The sequence below is a fragment of the Mastomys coucha genome, unplaced genomic scaffold (genome assembly GCF_008632895.1).
Source record: "Mastomys coucha isolate ucsf_1 unplaced genomic scaffold, UCSF_Mcou_1 pScaffold21, whole genome shotgun sequence".
Lineage (NCBI taxonomy): Eukaryota > Metazoa > Chordata > Mammalia > Rodentia > Muridae > Mastomys > Mastomys coucha.
Genome location: NW_022196904.1, coordinates 174,109,494 through 174,132,930, shown reverse-complemented (window position 1 = coordinate 174,132,930; position 23,437 = coordinate 174,109,494). Strand labels below are relative to the sequence as shown.

General features: G+C 41.7%; 1 protein-coding gene across 2 annotated transcripts in view; it reads left to right on the top strand.

Annotated features, from left to right (window-relative positions):
- The window catches only part of Hpse2 (heparanase 2 (inactive)), a 601,951-nt gene that overhangs the window by 398,740 nt on the left and 179,774 nt on the right, over positions 1-23,437 (top strand). For both annotated transcript variants that reach the window (XM_031390380.1, XM_031390379.1), the window contains one exon: positions 15,480-15,527. In XM_031390380.1, coding sequence (XP_031246240.1) covers positions 15,480-15,527 — 48 coding nt within the window. The remainder of the gene's footprint in view (positions 1-15,479; positions 15,528-23,437) is intronic.

Here is a 23,437-nt window from a genome sequence, read left to right as displayed (position 1 = left end):
GTGTGTGTGTGTGTGTGTGTGTGTGTGAGTGTGAGTGTGTGTGTGCTCACGCGCATATGCTGTGTATCTGCTCTAACAAAGGTTTTTTATCTGTTTCACTGACTAGCATAGAAAGCATCACATGGGAGGATGAGATACTTTACAAAAATCTTTAACAAGTTTTATGAGGGATTACATCACTGGCTCCAACTGACCATGATAAAAGATATCATTATTTCTCAACCAATATCCATAAGTAGATGCTTTCAAACTTTATGTTAGATCTTAGGAAACTGCTTTCACCTTCTGTATTTGGTGCTTTCAGCAAATGATACACGTGTATTATTCTGGGTCAGGAGCATGGAAAAGTAGTGACTTAAGATGGCAACCATGCATTATCTTAGGCCATAAAAGTTAATTGCATGGAAAATCCAAGGAAGTAAAGTTGATTGTCAGATTGTTCTCTTAAAGACTGGTTAAACAAACATTTTGATTGCACAGTAGGAGAGTCTTAGGTGACTTCAAGGTGTATAATTAACTCTGGTGCTGTGATGTTCAGCAAAAGCTCTAGTCTCCTCAAATGTTAGACATGTTCTCAGAATATTGCATTGCTGCAAATAAGGGTTAGACCATGCTAACACTTTGTCCTACTATAACAAGAAGCATAAAACTGGGGGCTGATAATGAGACATCTCCCTCCTCACAGTTCCACATACTAGACAGTCCAGGAATGAACATGGGTGCAGGATGTTTATTCTAGGATGGTGGATTGTAGTAGCACAAACACAATGAAAATGAGAAATTTAATTCTGTTAAAATTCAGAGAATTATGCCTGGTTCAGGAGCCATGCGTCTTTCACCTCCCTTCTAGTCACTACTCAGTCTCTAGAAAAATATTCTTTAAAGATATAATTTATTTGATTTCAACCAGTAACACTTTTTCTTGTCCTTCTTGTTTTATTTGACCCACAGGACCCACAGCTAATGACCCGGCTACCACCTCGCCCTATGCATTTAACATCTACTGAGCTCCCTTCTCCTTCATCCCAGCTTCACCACTGCCAGAGCTCTCTCCATCTGCTGCATGGCTGGTCTAGTCTCATCCTTTAGAGTCCTTTCTTACATAAGCTATTAGTTCATTTATAGTATCTATAACTATATTTATAGCTTGCTTACTTACCAGTTGAAGATTATAAACTGAAGGTGTAAAGAATCTCTATTGTGTTTATTTTGGCAAAATGCCTACTGCTTAGTTTCTCACATTTGTTGAGTGAGCTTATGAATGAAGAATGTAAGCTACTACCACATCATACAGTTCCCAGCAGAATAATTTAATCTTAACCTGTAGTAGATGCCAGGCCTACCTCTCTGCTCCCAAGGTCTCAGACAGCTATGGGGACATTCAAATTAGAGCAATGGGGATGTAACTAGACCAGAACTAGGAAGCAAATGCTGTCTTCTCCAAGTTTTATGTTCAGTAGTCAACAAACCAGAAATACTGATTATGTATGATTGCTGTGCATGTGTGGATGGTGATAGAAATTGCCCTGTTATTGTAACTATGCTTTTATTGTGAATATTTTGAACCCTAGGCACTTCTTAAAATTAAAATTCTTTTTCAAACAATACATTTTTATTATGTTTCCCTTCCACCAGTTCTTCCCAGACCTTCCCCATCTCTCTCTTTCTCCCTCTCTTTCTCTCCTCCCCTTTACCCCACCCACCTCGATCTGCCAAAAGCAAAAACTCAGAAAACACGAGGAAAAAACCAAAAAGACAAAAAATTGCCAAAACAAATAAATAGTCCATAAAACCAACAACAGCAAAACATGGAGTTTATTTTATGTTGGCTGGTTATACCAGTGGCATTCCATTGGAGAAAATGAAGGGTTTTTTCCTTTGCTAGCAGGTTTCACTTGAAAATACTTTCTTCACTAGAGATGGGACCCCCATCTTCTTCACTAGAGATGTCTGTAAAAGTAACTTTTATTCACCTGATTGACTAGAAAGTTAACTACTGAATAAGCTCACCCTTTCTAGTTCTTTCTGAACTCTGGCTGGCTGATTCAACTCAGCTCTTCTGGCTCAAACTCCTCTCCAAGCTGACTGATTCAAACTAGCTTCTCAGCTTCTCACTGACTTCCTTTGTTTGACCTCAAACTAATTCTGGCAATCTGTTCTAATCTTCTAACTCCCTTTTTATTATGATTACTTTTGTGTTTTTTACAATCCAACCCTTTCCCTACTTCCTGGTCCACTCTCCCACAGTTTCATCTCCCTGCCTCCAAGAGGATGCCCCACACACCCTACCACCAGGCCTCCCCACTCCCTGGGGCCTCAAGTCTCTCAAAAGTTAGGCACATCTTCTCCCACTGAGGCTAGGCTGTCCTCTGATGTACATGTGTCAGGTGTCTTGGACCAGCTCATGTATGCTGCCTGGTTGGTGGCTCAGTGTCTGAGAGATCTCAGAGGCCAGGTTAGTTGAGACTGCTGGTCTTCCTATGGGGTCACCCTCCTCCTTAGCTTGTTCCAGCCTTACCCTAATTCAACCACAGGGGTCTCCAGCTTCAGTTCATTGGTTATGTGTGAATATCTGCATCTGTCTCAGTCTGCTGCTTGTTGGGTCTCTCAGAGGACAGCCATGCTAGGCTCCTGTCTGTAAGCAGACCATAGCATCAGTAATATTGCCAGGCCTTGAAGCCTTCCCTTGAGATGGACCCCAAGTTGGGCCAGTCACTGGACTGCTTTTCCCCTCAGTCTCTTCTCCATTTTCATTCCTGCAATTCTTTTAGACAGGAGCAATTCTGGCTTCTGACTCCTTATTTTCTGGCTTTAACTGCCTCTGCTGACCTTCACTGAAGTCCATGAACTCACAAATGAACAAACTCGACTCCACTGTACTCATTACACTGACTCCCAACTGACTCAACTCCCAACTCACTGACAACTGAACTTTCTCTCTCCCTCTGCTGCTCTTAAATAGCTTTTCTTCTGAGAGTTTAGTGTATTCTATCTCTGATTCATTCTGTCAAATGTTTCCCTGATTCATCAGTTTGTCTGCCTCTCAATTAGACAATTGAGTGTGTACTGAATGATTCCAACCAGAGGGATTAAAGGCATGTGACCTGTCTGCATTTGAGCTGGATGACACAGACTAGGTCTTTGGATGTGATTCCTTGTCAGAGCAACCATGTTGCCAGATGAAAATTTCTCTATACATGTACATTTCCCCCCTCTCAGTGCTGGGATCCCATCTGGCATGAACCTGTGAAGGCCTTGTGGGTGCTGCCCCAGTCTCTGTATATGGCATCAGTCCTGTTGGATCTGTTTCCTTGGAGTCATCCCTACCTCTGGCTCCTGTGATTTTTCTGCCTCCTCTTCACATAGGTCCCCGAGTCCTGAGGGAGGGTGGTAAAGATTCTTCAGTCATGAGGGCTCCAAAGTCTCCTACTTTGTGTGCATTGTACAGATGTAGGTCTCTGTGTCCGTTCCCACTGCAAGAAGAAGCTTTTCTGGCCTGGGTTGAGGAAGACACTGATCTGTGAGCATCGCAGTGTGTTGTTAGGAGTCATTTGATTGCTGTGTTCCTTTAACAGAATAATAGCATTAGGTTTTCCCTTAGGCTCATGATCTATCTAGTCTCAGGTTCTTGGCATAAAACAAAATACATTGAACCATTTTCTTTAACTTAAAATTTAATTTTGGTCTTCTGATTGTAACTTGAGGCCATGGGGGCAGAGACTTCTATGCTGTTTAGGAGTAGTCAATTTTTCAAATGTGTCATAAGCAGAGAATGCAAGCAGAGAAAAAAAGACAACATTGGATATTTATTTATTGTCACATCCATTATGACATAAGTCATCTCAAAAAGTGGCAGGAATTCTTTCTGAGGTACCTTTCAGCTCTAATGTTTTTCAAACTTGAAGATACTTTGTTTAGCACAAAGCAAAAACTTTTCCCAACTAGTTTTTATTTTGTAGCGTAAAACCTTGGGATTTCTCTTGTGCAGGTCAGTGCAGAAGAATGGTAGAGAGTACATTTTGAAGTCAGGGGAGAACTGAATATCTACTGACTCATCAAGCTAAGGACTCATTTAATCTCTCCAATTCGTAGAGTAGGACTATGACCTATGCCTTGGCCTTTCATAAAAATCCAAATGAGGGATGAATTTAAACTGCGAAGCACAGTTCCTGGCATGTGTTGGCACCCAAAGAAATGACAACCATGGTGGTTGAGAGCAGATGCATTTTAAAGATGAAAAGGACAATTTTCATCCTTGGGACTTGGTACATAGGACCTAGGTTCCTAGGCATTAGGTAGTTGAGTGAGGAGTAAAAATCTGAAGACAAGCTCGATAATGCCACGTTGGTATGGTGAGGCTGAGCCCAGCTCAGTCTCTGCCTTGAAGACTTCCTTCCGCCACATTCTTTCTTGGAGCAGAAGATGCACAGCTGGGGACTGTTTGGTGTAATTATTACAGTGTCGTTCCTAATAATTGTCCTGTTTTATTTCAAATGTGAAAGCATTATGTGGCTTCACCAAACTAGAGGAGGACATACGAGATTAATGTATTTCTTACTTAGTAAGAAAAGAATTTACCTCTTTTTGCCTCTAGAGAGAAAGCCAGCTTGTTCGGTGCTCATTGACAGGGAAGCACCGGCTACTGCTCCCGACACTGTCTGCTCCCTAGCTGACAACTATGCTAATGGCCCATAACTCTAACTTCTCTCTGCTGTCTTTTAAGAAAGCACTTCTCTCCTAGCTAGAGAAGGAGCTTGGTTGCTTACCCGAGCTCAGGCTTATGAGTTCCTGCTGTTAGGAAAGATGCATTTCTAGACCTGTAGCCTTGGAGAAGTCAGCACATGTCCATAGACTAGGAAGCAGAGATGGCAAGAAACAAGTCAGGCTAGAATGCTGCCTGCCACCTTCTTCAACTGGCGCCGCCTTCCAAACTAGCACCACCAATAGGAGCCAAGTGTTCAAGCAGGAGCTTGTGAGGGAAATTTCACATGTAAACCATAAAACCTGCCAGCTTCCTACATCAGCTGCATCTTCAGCGATTATGAAGATTATATAGCATGGTTCTGATTTGTATTATTTTAGAGTCACTATTGAAAATAGTGGATTTTATGATGGTATTTCATACTTTTTATTATATGCTTTGGTTATATTGTCCCCTAGCCCCCCCCCCCTTGTCTCCATCCTCAGCTGTGTGATGTGCCCTCCCTCCTCCCAGATAGTCTCACTTCTATGTTCAGGTCTTTAAATGAGAAGAAACATGTAATGTTTATGTTTTGTATTCTAATTTATTTCAGTTACCTTGATGATGTTCCATCTATTTTCCTGTACAAGAGATACGGTTTGGTCTTCTTTAAAGAGGACTAGTAAAATTAATTTCATTGTGTATATACCACCCTTTCTCTACCCACCCATCTGTTTTGGGTATCTAGGGTGGTTCCGTGATTGGTTATTGTAGAAAGCCACAGCAAACACAGTTATGCTGGTGTCTTAGATTACTGACCTAAACATAGGTGTGCTCACTGAGGTTCCCATACGTATACACCAGGAGTGGCATTTCTTGTGATGGTTTGGTTGTGTGTGTGTGTGTGGGTGTGTGTGTGTGTGTGTGTGTGTGTGTAAATTTCTTGAAAGCTTTCATAATGGTTTCTTTGATGTTTATACTAATGTATATCCCTACCAGTAGTATTTGGTTCCTTCTCTTCTCCTTCCATTCTTGCCACAATGAGTGCCGCCCTTGGCTTTCCCTCACCCAACCCCTTTCTATGAGACAGTTTCTCACACTGTGTTTCAAACTGTCCTGAAACTCACTGTACAGCTTAGGCTGGCCTTGATCTCCTGGCAGTTCTCCTGGATTGGTATGTTTGCTTGTTTTCTTAAGGCCTACTATTCCAGCAGGGTTGACATGGAAATCTCAGTACACATTTGGTTTGCCTTTCCCTGATGACTTAAAACATTGACTTTTCATCTCTTTGTTGATGATTTGTACTCCTCTGAGAACATGTCTGTCCAGTGTGTTACACATATATGGACTTGAGGGTTTATGGATTTGAGGCTTAATGATGATTAATTCTTAGAGCTCTTCATTCCAGTTTCCAACCAATTGGACATTAGGTTTTCAGTATTCCCTGATGATTTCCTCAATATCATTGGTTTCTGTTGTATGCTTAGCAAATGCTCAGTTTCCATTTTTATCCCACAGCTTCTCTTTCTTGAAGCCTGATTCTTAAACTCTAGCTCAGATTTGCCAAACCAGAATGTGTGGAGATAGAACACCAATATTGTCCTTTCAAAAATTCAAAAAAATTATTTTTTTAAAAATAATTATTTTTTTAATTTTATGTATGTGAGTACACTGTCGCTGTCTTCAGAATACCAGAACAGGGTATCAGATCCCATTACAGATGGCTGTAACCCACCATGTGGTTGCTGGGAATTGAACTCAGGACCTCTGGAAGAGCAGTTAGTACCCCTAACTGCTGAGCCATCTCTCCAGTCCCAAAGAGTTCTTGATACTCCAAAATGTGAGAATCACCACCATGTACAAGCAGAGAAGTATTTTTATTGATGAAGAAATAGACATGTACAAATGTTAAGGTAACAGGCCATAACGAGGAAAAGGGCACTCATAGCTATTGAGTGCCTACACTATACTATCCAGTGCCCTTGTTTCATTTCCTGCTAACCCTCACATCTTTGTGGGATAGGTGCTATTCTCTCCATGTGAAATGATCCAAGGAAGTGCGCATAGCTAATGACAGTACCAGGATTCAAAACAGAAGCCTATTTTACTCCTGAATCCAATGGGTTTCTACCCTGTGGCGCCATTTTCCTGAATTTTCATTTTCAACCAAGGATGCTATAAACAGTCAAGGATATAAGATACAAGCTCCTCACTTGGGCCCACAGTAATTGCTCTCTCTCACCCTGCCTCTTACCACAGCCTCAGCTCCTGGAAATTTTCCTTCTTCTATGAAATTCATAATCATATCCTGATGTGTACTTCTTCCTTCCTCAGCCAGGACAAGTCATGTAGAGTCAGTTAAAGCCCGCTGTGCTTGACTCCAAGTCTGTATAGGCTCCTCAGCAGCACTGTGGATTGCCAAGACGTGCCAAGACATGCCAAGCAGAATATTCCTCTCGCCAGCCCCTTTCTCTTCTAGCCAGAACCTTCCAGATGTATTTCAACATTTTCCCTCACAGCCGGTGCTCTCCCAGCTTTATTATTCTCTTACATGTGCTTCATTCTTGTCTCAGACACGTCCTAAAATCTCTGATTTTTTCAACCCCACCCCCCTCCACTGGAGCAAATTGGCTTTATCTTGAGGGCCAGTTACAGGTAACAAATGCTTGGCGATCTATCTTGAGAAAGGTTCTCAGCCAGTGTGCAGACAGGTGGTAATGTATTGTGGTCTATTCCCAGCATCTGCTGTGGACTCAGGAAAAGCAGCAGCACAAGGAAGACTGCAGACCTGCTCCCTGCGCGCTGCAATAAGAATCGGGTTTAATCCTGCTCTCTGAGGATTACATGGGTAGTCTTGCGCAGTTTCTTCATTTGTCAAAGAAAGGGATAATGCCACCACCCCCCTCAGTTGATGGCTGCTTGGGAGGAAGCCAGGTTTTCTTTGGGGATGAAAGCCCAATAGGCTGCCTGTGCTTCATGGGATGACCCTAAACTCATGCACAAACTGGCAACACTATGTGGTAGATTTAAAAAGTTAGAAGGGGAAAGTGCTCAGTGGAGTATGGAAGGACTTGAGGAGGGAGTAGGGGTGGATTTGATCAAAACACACTTTATACATTAAAAAATTCTCAGATAATACATTAAAATGATAATAAAATATGTGAACCACTTAACAAATGTGTATCAATCACCAAATGTTAGTTTATGTTTTCCTGCATTTATTCAAGACCATAATTACATTAAATATGAGTGTAACTTTTATCCTAAAGAGGGATGGGCTGGAGAGTCTCACCCATTTCAGACCCTGTGTATAAAGGCTGTGTCAACTACCTTGAGGGATGTATAAGGGTCGAAGAGAGGTGTAATATAGAGACCTCCACAACTGTTCAGCTTGCTGTTTTCTACCATCACTGAATTGATGGAGAGAGATACAATAGAAGCAGAGAGGGAGAGAGAGGGAGACGAAAGAAGCCCTGAGGGAGAGAGGAAGCCACACACTCATAGAGGAGAGAGGGGCAAAGGAGGCTATGGTGGCAGCATCAGGAGAGGAGGGGGAAGGGGAGTAGGAAAGAAATCAATAGTTTGTTTGTCCTACCCAGTACCCATAGTCAGCCCAGGAAGACATTAAGTGGCAGGCCAAATGAAGACACCCGGAATTTCCATCAGTTTACAGGTCAACTTGACTTAGTAATAGAGAATTGTTCTCTCAAGTTTTTCCTGGGCCTTTTGGTATCACTGTTAACACCTTATTTGTGTTCTGACAGAATCAGTGGTTCTTTTTGTAGACAAGGTAGGTGGGGCTTCTGTCCTCTTTCTATTGAAGTGTGCACTCATTTATATAACCGATTCTCCTTGCTCCTGGGAAATAAAATCCAGAAACAAGTTTCTAAGGCTGTGCATTATAGTCTGGAATCAGACATCAGACCTTAAAGATCAGGAACAAAAATGAACCTATTGTAAGTGAGAGTTGTAATCTCCAGAAATGGCTCCACAGTATCAGACACATCATATGTACAGGTAGATGACAAAGGGAAGGTCTCCCAGGTTCAGAGTCTCCCTGAGGAAGAAAGGACTCTCACACTGAAAGGGGGTTTTCCCCATAGCAGCAGATTAACTCGCTCGCAAGGGAAAGACACTCAGACACCAAAGTGTCCACCTAGTCCTGGCCAATGATTTCCTCTCATCCAGGACCCTGTTCTCCTCCCACAATACCTTCTGATGACTAGAGGTCATGCGAAAGTGGGCACTTCTCCTCCAAGGTCATATTGCAGACTTCAAGCCTCACAACCGGGACTGGAAACATACAACTTGGGAAAAACTGGACTTTCTCTCCTGTCAGTACTCACATCCTGGGTAACCTGTAACCTATATTGGAAGCTTCGGCTGGTGCTAGAGCCTTCCATTGCTTCTCTGTGTGCACGTCGTCAGCCCCTCTGTAGCATCACGGCCACTGAGCGCTGCGTAGCTCTGGTAAAAATGTTCATTTGTGTGCTTCAAACCTGTTTCTGAGACAGAGGCAGAAGGAAGGAGCAGAAAAATCTGTGATGAACCAAAGTTATGGTTTTTTGGGACACATTGTCTTCCACAGTGACAGTATAGACATACAGCAGACATGATATAGATACCAAGTACATGTGGAAAGCCCTCATCTTCAAGCACAGGGCATGGAGGCAGAGCAAGCCTCAGACCTGTGAACTGCTGGATTTGTTCTTGGGATTTTGTATACGCCACTTCCCTTATGCTACTTCTGTTGTTAATTTTCCTTTTCCTGGTGGATTTTAAAACAGTGTTATTCAAAGGCTTCTGAAAACAAAGTATTTGAACCTATGATAAGTATTTTTAACCTTTCTCAAAAAAGAAGACTGTCTTTGGCCATATAGTAAAACAAAACAAAACAAAAAACCCATAGGGTATTCAGCATTATTCATAAACTTATTTTCCTCTCCAGAAGAAGTGTAGAAATACATACATATGCTTTGTCTCATCAATTTACCAAGAAGAACAAAAGAAAATATAGTTTATAACAACTTTCACATGTTCACTAATATTGTTTCCTCAGATTTAGCCACAACTTTACTGTTGCTTCAATATGCTAAGAAATTGTTGGAAATAACAAATGTTTGGGGATTAAGATAGTTTAAAGAGTGTAATGAAACTAAACTATATTTAAGTATTTTTATATCTTCTACAAAATAGTGTATTAGGTAAGAGTCTGACTTTAATTTCTATTTCAAAAGAAATAAAACAAATCATGTGGCATTATTCTAAATGCTTTTCACATGGTAAATTCTTGTTAAGTTATTATATTTTATACTTTTTAAAAGTCTCTTCTATTCCTTAAGATTTTTCTTACTAATTCCTGAATTAGGAATGTTTAAATCATCACTGAGTTTGAGATATACACTAATCCATGATAGAACAAATAGATGCCTCTTTATTATTCCAGTTTATCTTAATTTTCTTGGCTTCTTTCAGGCAAAAGACTGAATGACTTTGTAAAGCTTCAAAAATATCTACTGGGCCTTTTGTATTAAAATTCTCTAAGTACATAAGCTAGTGTATGTAATTGTTTCCTTTTCAAGATCACCATAGGATGGCTTTTTTCTGCGGAGGGTGGTTTTGTTTTGTTTTACTATATTTGGTTTTAAGATATTTGTCTTAGTTAGGTTTTTACTGATGTGAATAGACACTATGGCCAAAGCAACTCTTATAAAGACAACATTTAATTTGGAGTGCCTAACTGATTCAGAGGTTCGGTCTATTATCAAGGCGGGAGCATGGCAGCATCCAGGAATAGTTGAAGCTGGAGAAGCGGAGAGTTCTACACCTTCATCCATAGGCAGACAGGGGAAGAATGGCTCCTATGTGGCTAGGAGGAGGGTCTCATTGCCCACCTCCACAGTGACACACATCACTAATAGTGTCACAAGGCCACATCTTCTAATAGTGCCATTCACTGGGCCAGGCATATACAAACCACCACATTCCACTCCCATCCCCCCCTTAGATTTGTTCAAACACATGAGTCTATGGGGGCCATATCTAAACATAGCATAATAAAAATGCATTTAATCCAACTTTCAAAGTCCTCATAGTCTATAGCAGACTCAACCATGTTAAAAGTCCAAATTTCAAAGTCTCTTCTGAGATCCATCCAATCACTTAACTGTAATCCCCAAAGCAAGGCAGGAAACCAGCTGGGCAAACTCCAAACTGCATCTCCATGTCTGATGTCAAAGCGGTCTTCAGATCTCCAACTCCCTTTTCATCTTTGTTGACTGCAACAAACTTCTTTCTCCTGGGCTGGTTCTACTCCATGAGCAGCTTTCCTCAGCAGATAGCCCAAGGATCTGGCATCTTTAACATCTTGGAGTCTCCAAGTTAACTTTAACTTCATAGCTTCTTGTTCCAATGTCTGGGATCCACATACACTCTTCTGGGCTCCTCCAAAGTGCTTGTGTCTCTCCTCCAGCTCTGTCCCCTCTAGCACTTAAGGCTCTGGTTGACTCCATTTCACTGCTGCTGATATTCTTGGTGGTTTTCCCACAGTCCTGGCATCTCCAATACACTGAGGTCTTCTGCTGCAACTAGGCTTCACCAGTAGCCTCTCATAGGCTCACTTCATGGTGCCAAACCTCAACTTCTTGCATGACCCCTTCATACCTTCAAACCCAGCACCACCTGGGTGATTCTTACACATTACCAAGTCTATCTGCAGCACTTCCTTTGCTTCTTTATTACTTGAACCATACATTTTATATTTTTCCTTTCTAAGCTTGCTATGCTAGTTCAAAGTGCTCTTCACAAGACTTAACCAGAAAACAAAGTCTGTGTTGGGCTCTTTTGAGACCTCCTTTGCCAATGCAATTAATATAAATCTCTTTACCTTACCCCAAGTACACTCTTCAAAGAAGGGCAAAAAGCAGCCCTATTCTTCATCAAAACATCACAAGAACAGTCTCTTGGCCACATACTCAAATTCTTCTCCTCCGAAACCTCTAAAACCAGGCTTCCATAGTTCAAATCCCCCTCAGCAGCAGAGTCTTCCACATTCCCACTAGGATGGCCAGGTAAGCCCCACTTAAAGCATCCCACTGCTTTCAGAATCCAAAGGCCCAAATCCACATTCTTCTAAACAAAGCCCTATCAGAACAATACTCCAGTCTCTTGTTCCAACTTCTGTGAGAGTTTTACTGCTCTGAACTGACACTATGACCAAGGCAACTCTTGTAAGGACAATATTTAATTGGGGCTGGTTTACAGGTTCAGTGGTTCAGTCCATTACCATCAAGGTGGGAGGATGGCAGCACCTGGGAAGGCATGGCATAGGAGGAGCTGAGAGTTCAACAACTTGTTCTGAAGGTAAACAGAAGACTGGCTTCCAGGGAACTAGAATGAGGGTCTTAAAGTCCATGCCCACAGTGACAAACTTTCTCCAACAAGGCCACACCTACTCAAACAAAGCCATACCTCTTAATAGTGCCACTCCCTGGGCCAAGTATATTCAAGATACCATTAATATTTCTCTGTAAATTATCTAAATATCATATCTCATATTTTATGGTTATATAGATTATTGACATTGTTTTAAATGTCTCAAACTTTATAGCTTCCCATTCTTCATATAATGTTAATGTTAATGTTTGATTAATAATGATTTATTGAAGGATTTATTGACATATTTAGCAGAACAAATGCATATGCAGGTCTCTAAAATGAAGCTATCATGAAGAGTTGGTTTCTAGTTTTGATCATAGAAAACTGCCTATCCTTTTAATCAACTTTCTAGGGCCTTTTGGTCAAGCAAGATATTTTTGTCCTAATTTTCTTGTGACTACACAGCTTCTACGCTCAATGACTGTTTACTTCTAATTCTTCAATGTATCTTCAATAAGATTAGAAAGTCCTGTTAGAAATATCTCACTAGTGTTACAATTAAAACTTCCATAGCCTCTCTTGCTCTACCATACTAACCATGTTTCATTGTCACAATTCAAAGCTTCTCATCCCCCTGCAGTAGACTCCTGCTAACCCACTCCCACCAGTACCTTTCACACTGAACTACAGCCAGAGTAATCTTCCTAAAAGCCAAATCTGACTCTGACATGTCTTTTAGTCTAAACATAGGATAAACTGAGCAGCTATTTGTGAAGGATACACTGGCATGTTCCATAGCCATGCTAGCAGCTGCTCACACAGACACGAATGGGATTTGGATGAGCATCTTACTGTTAGGACAAGGATCAGATGATTATAATAGGCCACTTGCTAGAGCCCTGACCAGCCTGACCTCCTGCCATTCCCTCACCTGTTTCTTGGCATCCAGCTACACTGGACCCTAAAAACAGCTTGTCTTGTTCGCACCTACCATAAGCCAGGTTGTTCCTCATAGCACAAGCTAGATCCTCCTTCTGTGTACTATTCAGAGCTGTATGTGATATGAATCTATTTTCTACTCATGTCCCTTCTAACACCATAGAGAGCAGAGCTAGCTGGTCTCTCAACTATGACCCTGTAGGCAGTTAAGTTGGTACTGGTGTGGCACAGAGTAACTTTGGTAGTTAACTGTGTACATTTCTGTCTTCTGGGGTCCACTGTATTTGTCCTGGGACTAGGCACTGACTGGATCACCTTTTGATGTGCACATTCAGCACATTTTCTTGCAAATAAATACTAAAGAGCTTACATTATTTTTTAGGAAAAAAAACCAGAAATATAAAGAAGGTATTTAAGCCTGATATGTTTTCTAATAAATATGATTGTATTCTCTCAACATAAAATTCAACTTTTTCTTTTCCATTTTAGAGTTTTACTATACTACTCAGCTCTAGTGAAAATAGCTTAGGAGCCTCACAGGGTTTCAGAAATTGGGTCGGATTTGGAATCAGACTTTGGTCTCAGTCCATGCTGGCTGTGTGAATTTGAACTCAAACACCACTTATAAGATGAGGCCTCTGGACTTAGGTAGGAGTATCTCCATAATTGTCTTCTCCCAGAGAGTGTGCAATCTACACATACAAGAAGCAGACAACAGTTCATAAGAGCATGTCAGTTTCATCATGGTTATAGGATTTTGAAGACAGCTTTTAAAAGACTATTATTATTTCAGAGATGATAGAAATTATTTTGGAGGAGTAAATTCTTTGCAAATGTATGTTTAAATCTTTGTTTCTTTTCTTTTAAAAAATGAATAATGTTTACATGTAAGACTGTCTAGATTTTCTGACTTTTTACTCTATCCTGAAGGAAAGATAAAGAGTTCCATCTCCCTCCCTTTATCTGTAAGCCATCGACTCCTCCATTGGTTGGATTACATATGCAGCAGAAGTAGCCTTGTGGATTCTCAGTCATTTTCTTTGACCCTGTAGTCTTTCATTTTTCTTTTTCTGCATTTTGACATATGCTTACTGTATGCTTATTGACTTAGGAAGCACATACCATGGTGGAAGGGACCAACTACATAAACATTTCTGTCTGTCCTTCGAATTCTGAAAGGGAAGTGCTAAACGCAGAGCAGGGAAGCAAGGAGGGTGGACCACCCTGCCACACTGGAAGGCCTTCCTGCTGGTGAAGTGAGGTGAAGCAGCATAACCCACATAGAGTCAGCTGTGTGGGGAATCTGAAAAGTCTGCCTTTCTACCAGTGAGGAAGCTACACATCATCTGTAAAAAGATGTCCTCAACATCCTCATCACCAAACAAAGCAATGCTAAGAAATCTAGTCTCTCAGTACTCAGAAAATGCCAAATATCTACCAACCACATTGACATTTTGAGTCAACCCATCCAACTAATTCTGTTCTGGATTGTATAATATTATATTTTTTTGTCATCTTGCTCCCAGACTGTAGAGTGATACTACAGAAAGAAAAGCAAAAACATAAAGACAAAATCAAGCTAAGACCACAGTAGTGGTTGCTGCTTCCTCCAACTGTCCCTCTTGCCCTGCTGGATATGACCTTCTCCCTTCTTCCCTTATTTCTTTATAGACCTCTCTTTTTGGCTAATCAACATCCCTGGTTTCCATGTTTGTTGTACAGGTAGATTGAGTCCTTTCTCAGCATCTCGGCAAACCAGAACCTTTTGATCTGCTCACAGCACCCTTCCTTGCTCATCAGTCTGTCTAGAGAGACTCTGCTAGGATATAAGTTATTGTACACATTGTAGCCTGTAGCACCTGTGAATCACAAATGCACCCTGCTCTCCTTGGTTCTTCTGAACCTACACAGCTCACACAGGTCAGTGAGCAATTGCTGTAAACTGTGCCCAGAACCAGGCCTCCCTCTACTTTAGAGCTGGGCGTACTGATGGAGGATCCTTAGCTCAGCTGCTCCAGAAGTGGATAAATTACTCTTCGTGGTGCTCACGTTTCTGCCCATCGTGTTTCACATAGATGTGGCAGCTTTGCATTGGAGCATATTTGATAGGGCTTTGCAGATGTATAAATAAATTGGATTTTCCCATGCTTTCCCCAGGGAGCTAGGCCTGCAGTTTCCAAAGGCATCATTGTGGTACCGTCCTTGGGAGACAGCACTGTTTCCCAGCTGAGATCTTTGCAGACTAGAGAACAGCATGTTTGAATCACACAGAATCAATGTGAGAACTGTCAGGCATGGGCTTGGGAGACAGATACAGGAAAGTGCTCTACTGGGAGCTTGATTTCCATTGCTGGGGCTACTGGTTCCCTGAGAAAGTATATCAGTATGTGCATTGGCCCAATGTATTTCTTGCTTTATCTTATTTTAGCTGTGGAGATGGTTATTTTAAATCACACCATCTTTTCTTTCTCTATTCGTACAGATTCATGAAGGTGGCAGGAAGCACAGTGGATGCAGTTACCTGGCAACAGTAGGTATTCATCATTTTTTATCTCACTTATTATCGGCAGCTGTGAAATGGAATATAATTAGTTGTCACCAAGTTCACAGCTGACATTTCACAAACTACCCTTTATCTTTCAAGAAAAATTAAAATCACCTCTAAAGCTGTTATTAGAACATATGTTGTCTGATGTGCTATGACTTTATGTTATTTTCAAAACCATAACCCTCCCCTCAATACTGACAATTTGGAAATCTCGCCTATTAATGTACACTCTTAAATTAATCTGTCAGGGATGAAGGGTAATGGAGATGAAGTGTGACACCGTTTCCCTACAGGCCTTCCCTTGGAAATGAATTTCCCTGTTTAAGAGAGGAGACAGTTTTGAGTGTTCAATATATCATGTGAACATAGAAATATGGTATATTACCAGATGTGGTTTTAATTAGTGCCAAGAAATTTGATAATATAAACCAGGTTAAAAAGAGAAAAAATTAAGAAAATTTTATTATTTAGAAATTTTATTTATTTAGAAAAATTATTACTACAGAAATGAAGCAGCTGTGGGAAAAGGGATAAGCCTCAACACTCCAAGAAGAAGCTCATGTTGTCAAGTCCTGTCACCTCAAGTGCAGCTCACCTTGTGAGGGTAGCTGTCTAGTGAGAGTATCTGTCCAGTGTGAGAGTAGCTGTCTAGTATGAAAGTAGCTGTCTGATGTGAGGGTAGCTGTCTAGTGTGACGTGGCTGTCTAGTGTGACGGTGGCTGTCTAGTGTGACGGTGGCTGTCTAGTGTGACGGTGGCTGTCCAGTGTGAGGGTAGCCGTCTAGTGTGTGCAGGGGTGTTGAATTCTGGAATCCTTTCTGCTGAGCAGCTTCTCAGTCACTTGTCAGGATGATGCAGCTCAGATGCGCCCCTCACTCCCCTGTCTGTCCCCTGTGTTATATGATGCAGCTCAGATGTGCCCCTCACTCCCCTGTCTATCCCCCGTGTTATATGATGCAGCTCAGATGCGCCCCTCACTCCCCTGTCTGTCCCTGTGTTATATGATGCAGCTCAGATGCGCCCCTCACTCCCCTGTCTATCCCCTGTGTTATATGATGCAGCTCAGATGCGCCCCTCACTCCCCTGTCTGTCCCCTGTGTTATATGATGCAGCTCAGATGCGCCCCTTACTCCCCTGTCTGTCCCCTGTGTTATATGAGTCCATTGTGGGACAATGAAAGTGTGAAAGGAGGGCTGGAGAGATGGCTCAGTGGTTAAGGGCATTGACTGTTCTTCCAAAGGTCCTAAGTTCAATTCCCAGCAACCACATGGTTGCTCACAACATCACAACCATGTAGTGGGGTCTGATGCCCTCTTCTGGTGTTTCTGAAGATAAAATAAAAGTGTGTCCTCATAAAATAAATAAATAAATCTTTTTTTAAAAAGTCTGAAAGGGAAGTAGATAGAATATTTATTAAAGTATCCAGAAAGGACTTTGAGGGTATTGGTAATCAAGAACCCAAATCACTATGAGAACTATTTTAGCCTATATTCATACCCAGTTTATCTAAACAAGAAGTTTCAAGACTTTTTCCCCTAGAAATTCTTGTCCTCCATCGTGGGTTTTGTTTCGAGTCATGAGCTAAGTCTCCCAGCTTGCCCTTTATACTCACCCCTTTGTTATGAAAGTGAACGCCAAACTCTCTTCCCTGACCTTTGATTTCCTATCTGTTCTGGGTTGACTGAGACATGTTTCCCAGATGTTAATGTACTTAAGCACTTGGTTCTCAGTTCATGCCACAGTTTGGGAAAGTTATGGAACCTTTGCGGAGTAGAGCCTTGCTGGAGGAAGTCCATCACTGGGGCAGGCTTGAGGGTTTATAGCTTTTCCCATTTCCTGTTCTTTCCACACACACACACACACACACACACACACCCCAGCCCCTAGCCTGTCATCCCTCTATCTCTCCCTTCCTCCTACTGTGTGCAGATGACGTGACCATGCAGCTTTCTGGTTTACTGCCCTGTGTTCTCCTGATTGTTCTCAGTCTTCCTACCATGATGAACTCTACACTTCTGAACTGTGATCCAGGGTAGGCCCTTTCCTCTCCTAACATGCTCTTGGTCACAGTACTTTTTTCTCAGCTACAGAGAGCAGTAATGAGCACACTACCTCCTGATGTCAGTTGCCGTTATTCGACCATAACTTGACTGTATTTACTCTCTTCTGCACACTGGAGGTTTTCTGTCCCTGAAGATCCCTGCGCATGTGTGCCTCAGTGCTTCCCTTGTGTGCCTTCCTTGTGTGCCTTTCTTGTGTGCCTTCCTGTGTACCTTCCTTGTGTGCCTTCCTTGTGTGCCTTTCTTGTGTGTCTTCCTTGTGTACCTTCCTTGTGTGCCTTCCTTGTGTGCCTTTCTTGTGTGTCTTCCTTGTGTACCTTCCTTGTGTGCCTTGCTTGTGCGCCTTGCTTGTGTGCTTTCCTTGTACATCTTCCTTGTGCATCTTCCTTGTGCACCTTCCTTCTGTGCCTTCCTTGTGTGCCTTCCTTGTGTGGCCTTCCTTGTGCACCTTCTTTGTGCGCCTTCCTTGTGTACCTTCCTCGTGTGCCTTCCTTGTGTACCTTCCTCGTGCACCTTCCTTGTGTACCTTCCTCGTGTGCCTTCCTCGTGTGCCTTCCTTGTGTGTCTTCCTTGTGCGCCTTCCTTGTGTGTCTTCCTTGTGTGTCTTCCTTGTGTGCCTTCCTTGTGTGTCTTCCTTGTGTGCCTTCCTTGTGTGCCTTCCTTGTGTGTCTTCCTTGTGTGTCTTCCTTGTGTGTCTTCCTTGTGCGCCTTCCTTGTGTGTCTTCCTTGTGTGTCTTCCTTGTGTACCTTCCTTGTGTGTCTTCCTTGCTTGTCTTCCTTGTGCGCCTTCCTTGTGCGTCTCAGAGCCTTTCTACACGCTGTTCCTTTGTCTTCTCTCCACCTTTCATCTGTCTGACTCTTTGTCATCGTTTGAGTTTTAACCTTCATACCATCTCCTTAGAGAAACCTCCCTTTATGATTTTACTATCCATAGGTCGTCCTCTTTTGTTCTTTTTCTTACTCATTTTATATAATACTTAAAATAATCTATAACATCTTTTCATAATTTGTTTTTACCTTTTTGTATTTTTTCATGTTAAAAGGTGTTTATTCAATTCATGAAGTACTTATTTAGATAATTGTTTATTATGCATTAACTATTGAAATAATAGTGGGCACAATGATGATGATGATGATGGTGGTGGTGGTGATGAACTAGAGACTCTTCTTGAATATTATATTTGGCCAGGCCTGATCTATGTGTCTAAATTGCTCCCAAATTTGCTGTGTTTTAAGGGCCAAAATATTCAATTTAATCTATTCACTATATAGACACCCAGCAATGTTTATACTGATATTAAATGCAAATTCCAGGCACAGTGGTATAGCTTATATTCAAATACTTTAAAAGCAAACAGACACTTGGTATACTTCTGAAAGGGGTGGAAACTAGAGGTTAGATACTAAATTCTTGATGAAAGTGAATAGTAATGGATGAAAGGCATATTTCTGTGACTTTGCTGGTAGTCACTTAATCCACATTTCACAAAGGAGCCAAAATGGAAGCAGAAATACATGGTCATATCATACGGAGGAATCAGAGGCTGGAAGAAGCTCAAGGGGAAAGTTCCAGAAGTGCATGTAAACTTCCTTCCAGTCTCTGGTCCCTGCAATGCATGTGCTCACTGTGAGATCCAAAGAACCAAGTGCAAAACCAGCTGAAAACCCAAAACTGTCAAAATAAAAATGTCAGGGTGAAGGCGTGTGTTCTTTTAGATTTAGCACACATAAATTATAATAAAACAATATGTTTGTCATGATCCGGATATTAGAATTGACTGACAACTATTTCAAAGTAGTTATTGTAAATATTCGGAGGTAAGGGGGAAATGTCCACACTAAATGGTCACATGGGGAAATGCCTGTGCATTTTTTTCCAGTTCTTAAAATCTATTTGGAACATTAAACATGGTAGAAGTAGAAAAAAGTCTCTTATGAAGTCCTCTATGAAAGGAAATTGTAACAGGCTCCTGATTAGACAGAAACCATTCCATCTCCAAGGGAGAATATGCAGTATAACTGTGGCTTCATAGAATGAATTGGGTAGTGTTCCTTCTGTTTCTATTTTGTGGAATAGTTTGAAGAGTATTGGTACTAGGTCTTCTTTGAAGGTCTGATAGAATTCTGCACTAAACCCATCTGGTCCCGGGCTTTTTTTTAGGTTGGGAGATTTTAATGACTGCTTCTATTTCTTTAGGAGTTATGAGACTGTTTAGATAGTTTATATGATCCTGGTTTAACTTAGGTATTTGATATCTGTCTACAAAATGTTCTATTTCACCCATATTTTCCAATTTTTTTGAATACAGGTTTTTGTAGTAGGATCTGATGATTTTTTTTTAATTTCCTCAGTTTCTATTGTTATATCTCCCTTTTTGTTCCTGATTTTGTTAATTTGGATACTGTCTCTGTGCCCTCTAGTTAGTCTGGCAGAGGGTTCATCTATCTTGTTGATTTTCTCAAAGAATCAGCTCCTGGTTTTGTTTTCTCTGGTGTTAGCTGATCTTGATGTCTCTGACTGTGGCTTGTTCCTCCTGCAAGCCTGTGTGTCAGTACTCCTGGGAGACCAGTTCTTTCAGGGAGGAATTTGGGTATGGAGAGCTGTGGCACGGGGTCAGCTCCGGGGTGCAGAGGAAAACCTGACGTGTCCTGTCCCCAGCTGTCCTTTGGTTCCTGTGTCCTGATGGCTCTGGGCGGGTCCCTCTTGGGCTAGGAATTTGAACAGAAGTGATGGTCTTACCTGTGCTCACAGGTGTGTCGGCACTCCTGGGAGACCAGCTCTTTCCTGGTGGTAATTGGGTATGGAGAGCTGTGGCACAGGGTCAGTTCCGGGTGCAGACAGAAACTGGAAGGATTCTGTCCCAGGCTTCTCCTCGGTTCCTGTGTCCTGGTGGGTCCCTCAGAGCAGAAGTGGTGGTCTTACCTGTGCTCACAGGCTTGTCAGCACTCCTGGGAGACCCACTCTCTCCCAGTGATATTTAGATATGGAGTGCTGTGGCACAGGATCAGCTCCGGACACTGTGGAGCCGCCACTGCACTGTAAACCAAACCATGAAATCTTTGTGACACTGTTCTATGCTCTGCTTCTACACCATCAACTGTAAACTTCCACACAGAAAATATATAATGTTAGTCTTTCTTTGCCTGACTTTCGTCACTCAATATATGTCCCCAGGCTCAGATATGTTGTTACAAATGATAGGAATTTGTTATTTATAATGGCTACATAATACTCCATCAGGAAAAAAATGTTTTTTAAAAATGCAAATGACATAAAGGTGATTTTGATTATTAAAGGATGCAAATCACTAGGTTTTCAGACAGAAAGACACTAATAATGTCAGAGACATTAATATTTATTATATTATTATTCAAAAAGAACAAAGGGTACTGGAAACCACAGAGTTTTAGTTAAATAAAAAACATTATTTTCCCTCTTTATTTTTTTAAAGCCAGATGAAAGCTAATTTGTGGATTATATTGTGTGATTTACTATATGTGTGGCTATAAAATATGTATGACAATACCTCCACAAGCATAAGGAAAATGGGCGTCATGTAGAAGTTGTGACATTTTTTTGCATGGATAAGTATGGTACTGACTTTATGAAGACTGACATGCACAGTGAAAGTTCATTCTTAAAGGATTCACTTTTAAAATACTGGACACTATCATAAAGAAATAAAAGCGGAATACTAAGAAATAGTGATTTAATTTTGAAAAATCATGTAAAGAGGAAAATAATGACAATTAAATAGAGAAAATAAAAATAAATGGGAGAGTCGGAAATTAAACAGAAATTGTAAGCCTAACCATACTGAAATCAATAATTATATCAGGTATAATTGTTGTAAATTGTATGTATAATTAAAGTAAGGATACTTAGATTGAATGGCATAGAAGACCTAAATATTTTGCCTACAGGAGATACATTTGAAGGTCTTTGGACCATGCTGAGTTGATTTTGTAAATGGTGAGAGACACTGGGTCTAGTTTACTGTATTATATGTATGTGGATATCTATTTTTCCTAACATCATTTGTTGAAGAGGCTATCTTTTCTCCAATATATGTTTTTGACACATATGCCAAAAATTAGATGGTTGTAGCTATATGTAAGTTCTAGGTCCTCTGTGTCCACCCTGGTCTCTGTCTAGGTCCTCTGTGTCCACCCTGGTCCCTGTCTAGGTCCTCTGTGTCCACCCTGGTCTCTGTCTAGGTCCTCTGTGTTCTTCCTGGCCTCTGTCTAAGTCCTCTGTGCTCTCCATGGTCTCTGTCCGGGTCCTCTGTGTTCTCCATGGTCTCTGTGTCTAGATGCTCTGTGTCCACCCTGGTCTCTGTCTAGGTCCTCTGTGTTCTCCCTGGTCTCTGTGTCTAGGTCCTCTGTATTCTCCCTGGTCTCTATGTCTAGGTCCTCTGTGTCCACCCTGGTTTCTGTCTAGGTCCTCTGTGTTCTCCCTGGTCTCTGTGTCTAGGTCCTCTGTATTCTCCCTGGTCTCTATGTCTAGGTCCTCTGTGTTCTCCCTGGTCTCTGTGTCTAGGTCCTCTGTGTTCTCCCTGGTCTCTGTCTAGGTCCTCTGTGTTCTCCCTGGTCTCTGTCTAGGTCCTCTGTGTTCTCCCTGGTCTCTGTGTCTAGGTCCTCTGTGTTCTCCCTGGTCTCTGCCTAGGTCCTCTGTGTTCTCCCTGGTCTCTGTGTCTAGGTCCTCTGTGTTCTTCCTGGTCTCTGTCTAGGTCCTCTGTGTTCTCCCTGGTCTCTGTCTGGGTCCTCTGTGTTCTCCCTGGTCTCTGTGTCTAGATGCTCTGTGTTCTCCCTGGTCTCTGTCTAGGTCCTCTGTGTTCTCCCTGGTCTCTGTCTAGGTCCTCTGTGTTCTCCCTGGTCTCTGTCTAGGTCCTCTGTGTTCTTCCTGGTCTCTATGTCTGCCATAGGACTTGTTGGTCAGAAGTCCTGGGATATCTCCATTCCTTCATGCTGTAGTAGCATTTGAAATCAATTGTGATGCCCCAAGCATTATTGCTCCTGATTGGGATCGTTTTGTCTTTTTTACTTTGTTGCATCTATATGAAGTATGGACTGTTGTCTAGTTGTGTGGGTATTTCACTGGGATTTTGATAAGACTGTGTTCAATTTGCAGGCCATTTTTGATAGTCAGTTTTCACAATATTAATTCTGTCAGTCCACCATGAGCTTGAGAGGAAACTCTAAAAGAGCTAGAAGAAAACACTTCAAAACATGGTCATAGACAAGGCTTTTCTAAACAGGACTCCAGTAGTCTAGGAAACCTTTGCAAGATCTGACAAATGGGCTTGCATGAAATTTAAAACCTTCTGCACAACAAAGGAGAGAGAGAACAGAATGAGTAAACAGAGGCCAGGGTAGGAGAGTGCCTTTGTTACCTACACATCTGACCAGGGGTTGAGATCTAGAATGTATGAAGAACTAAATGATTTAAATTCAAAAACACATATCCAAATAATTCAATCAATAAGTGGACAAGTAAAATGAACAATGCTTCTCAAGTGACAACGTATGCGCAACCAGTAGGTACATGAAGAAGGCCTGCATCCTCAGCCACCAGGGACACACACATCAAAAGCACTTTGAGATTTCATTTCACTCTTGTCAGAATGCCTATCAGTAAAGCCAAACTGAGGCACACTGGAGCAGAGCTCGGGTGATCCCAGTAAGAGTACAACCTGAGGCACACTGGAGCAGAGCTCGGTGATCCCAGTAAGAGTACAACCTGAGGCACACTGGAGCAGAGCTCCGGTGGTCCTGGTAAGAGTACAACCTGAGGCACACTGGAGCAGAGCTCGGGTGGTCCTGGTAAGAGTAC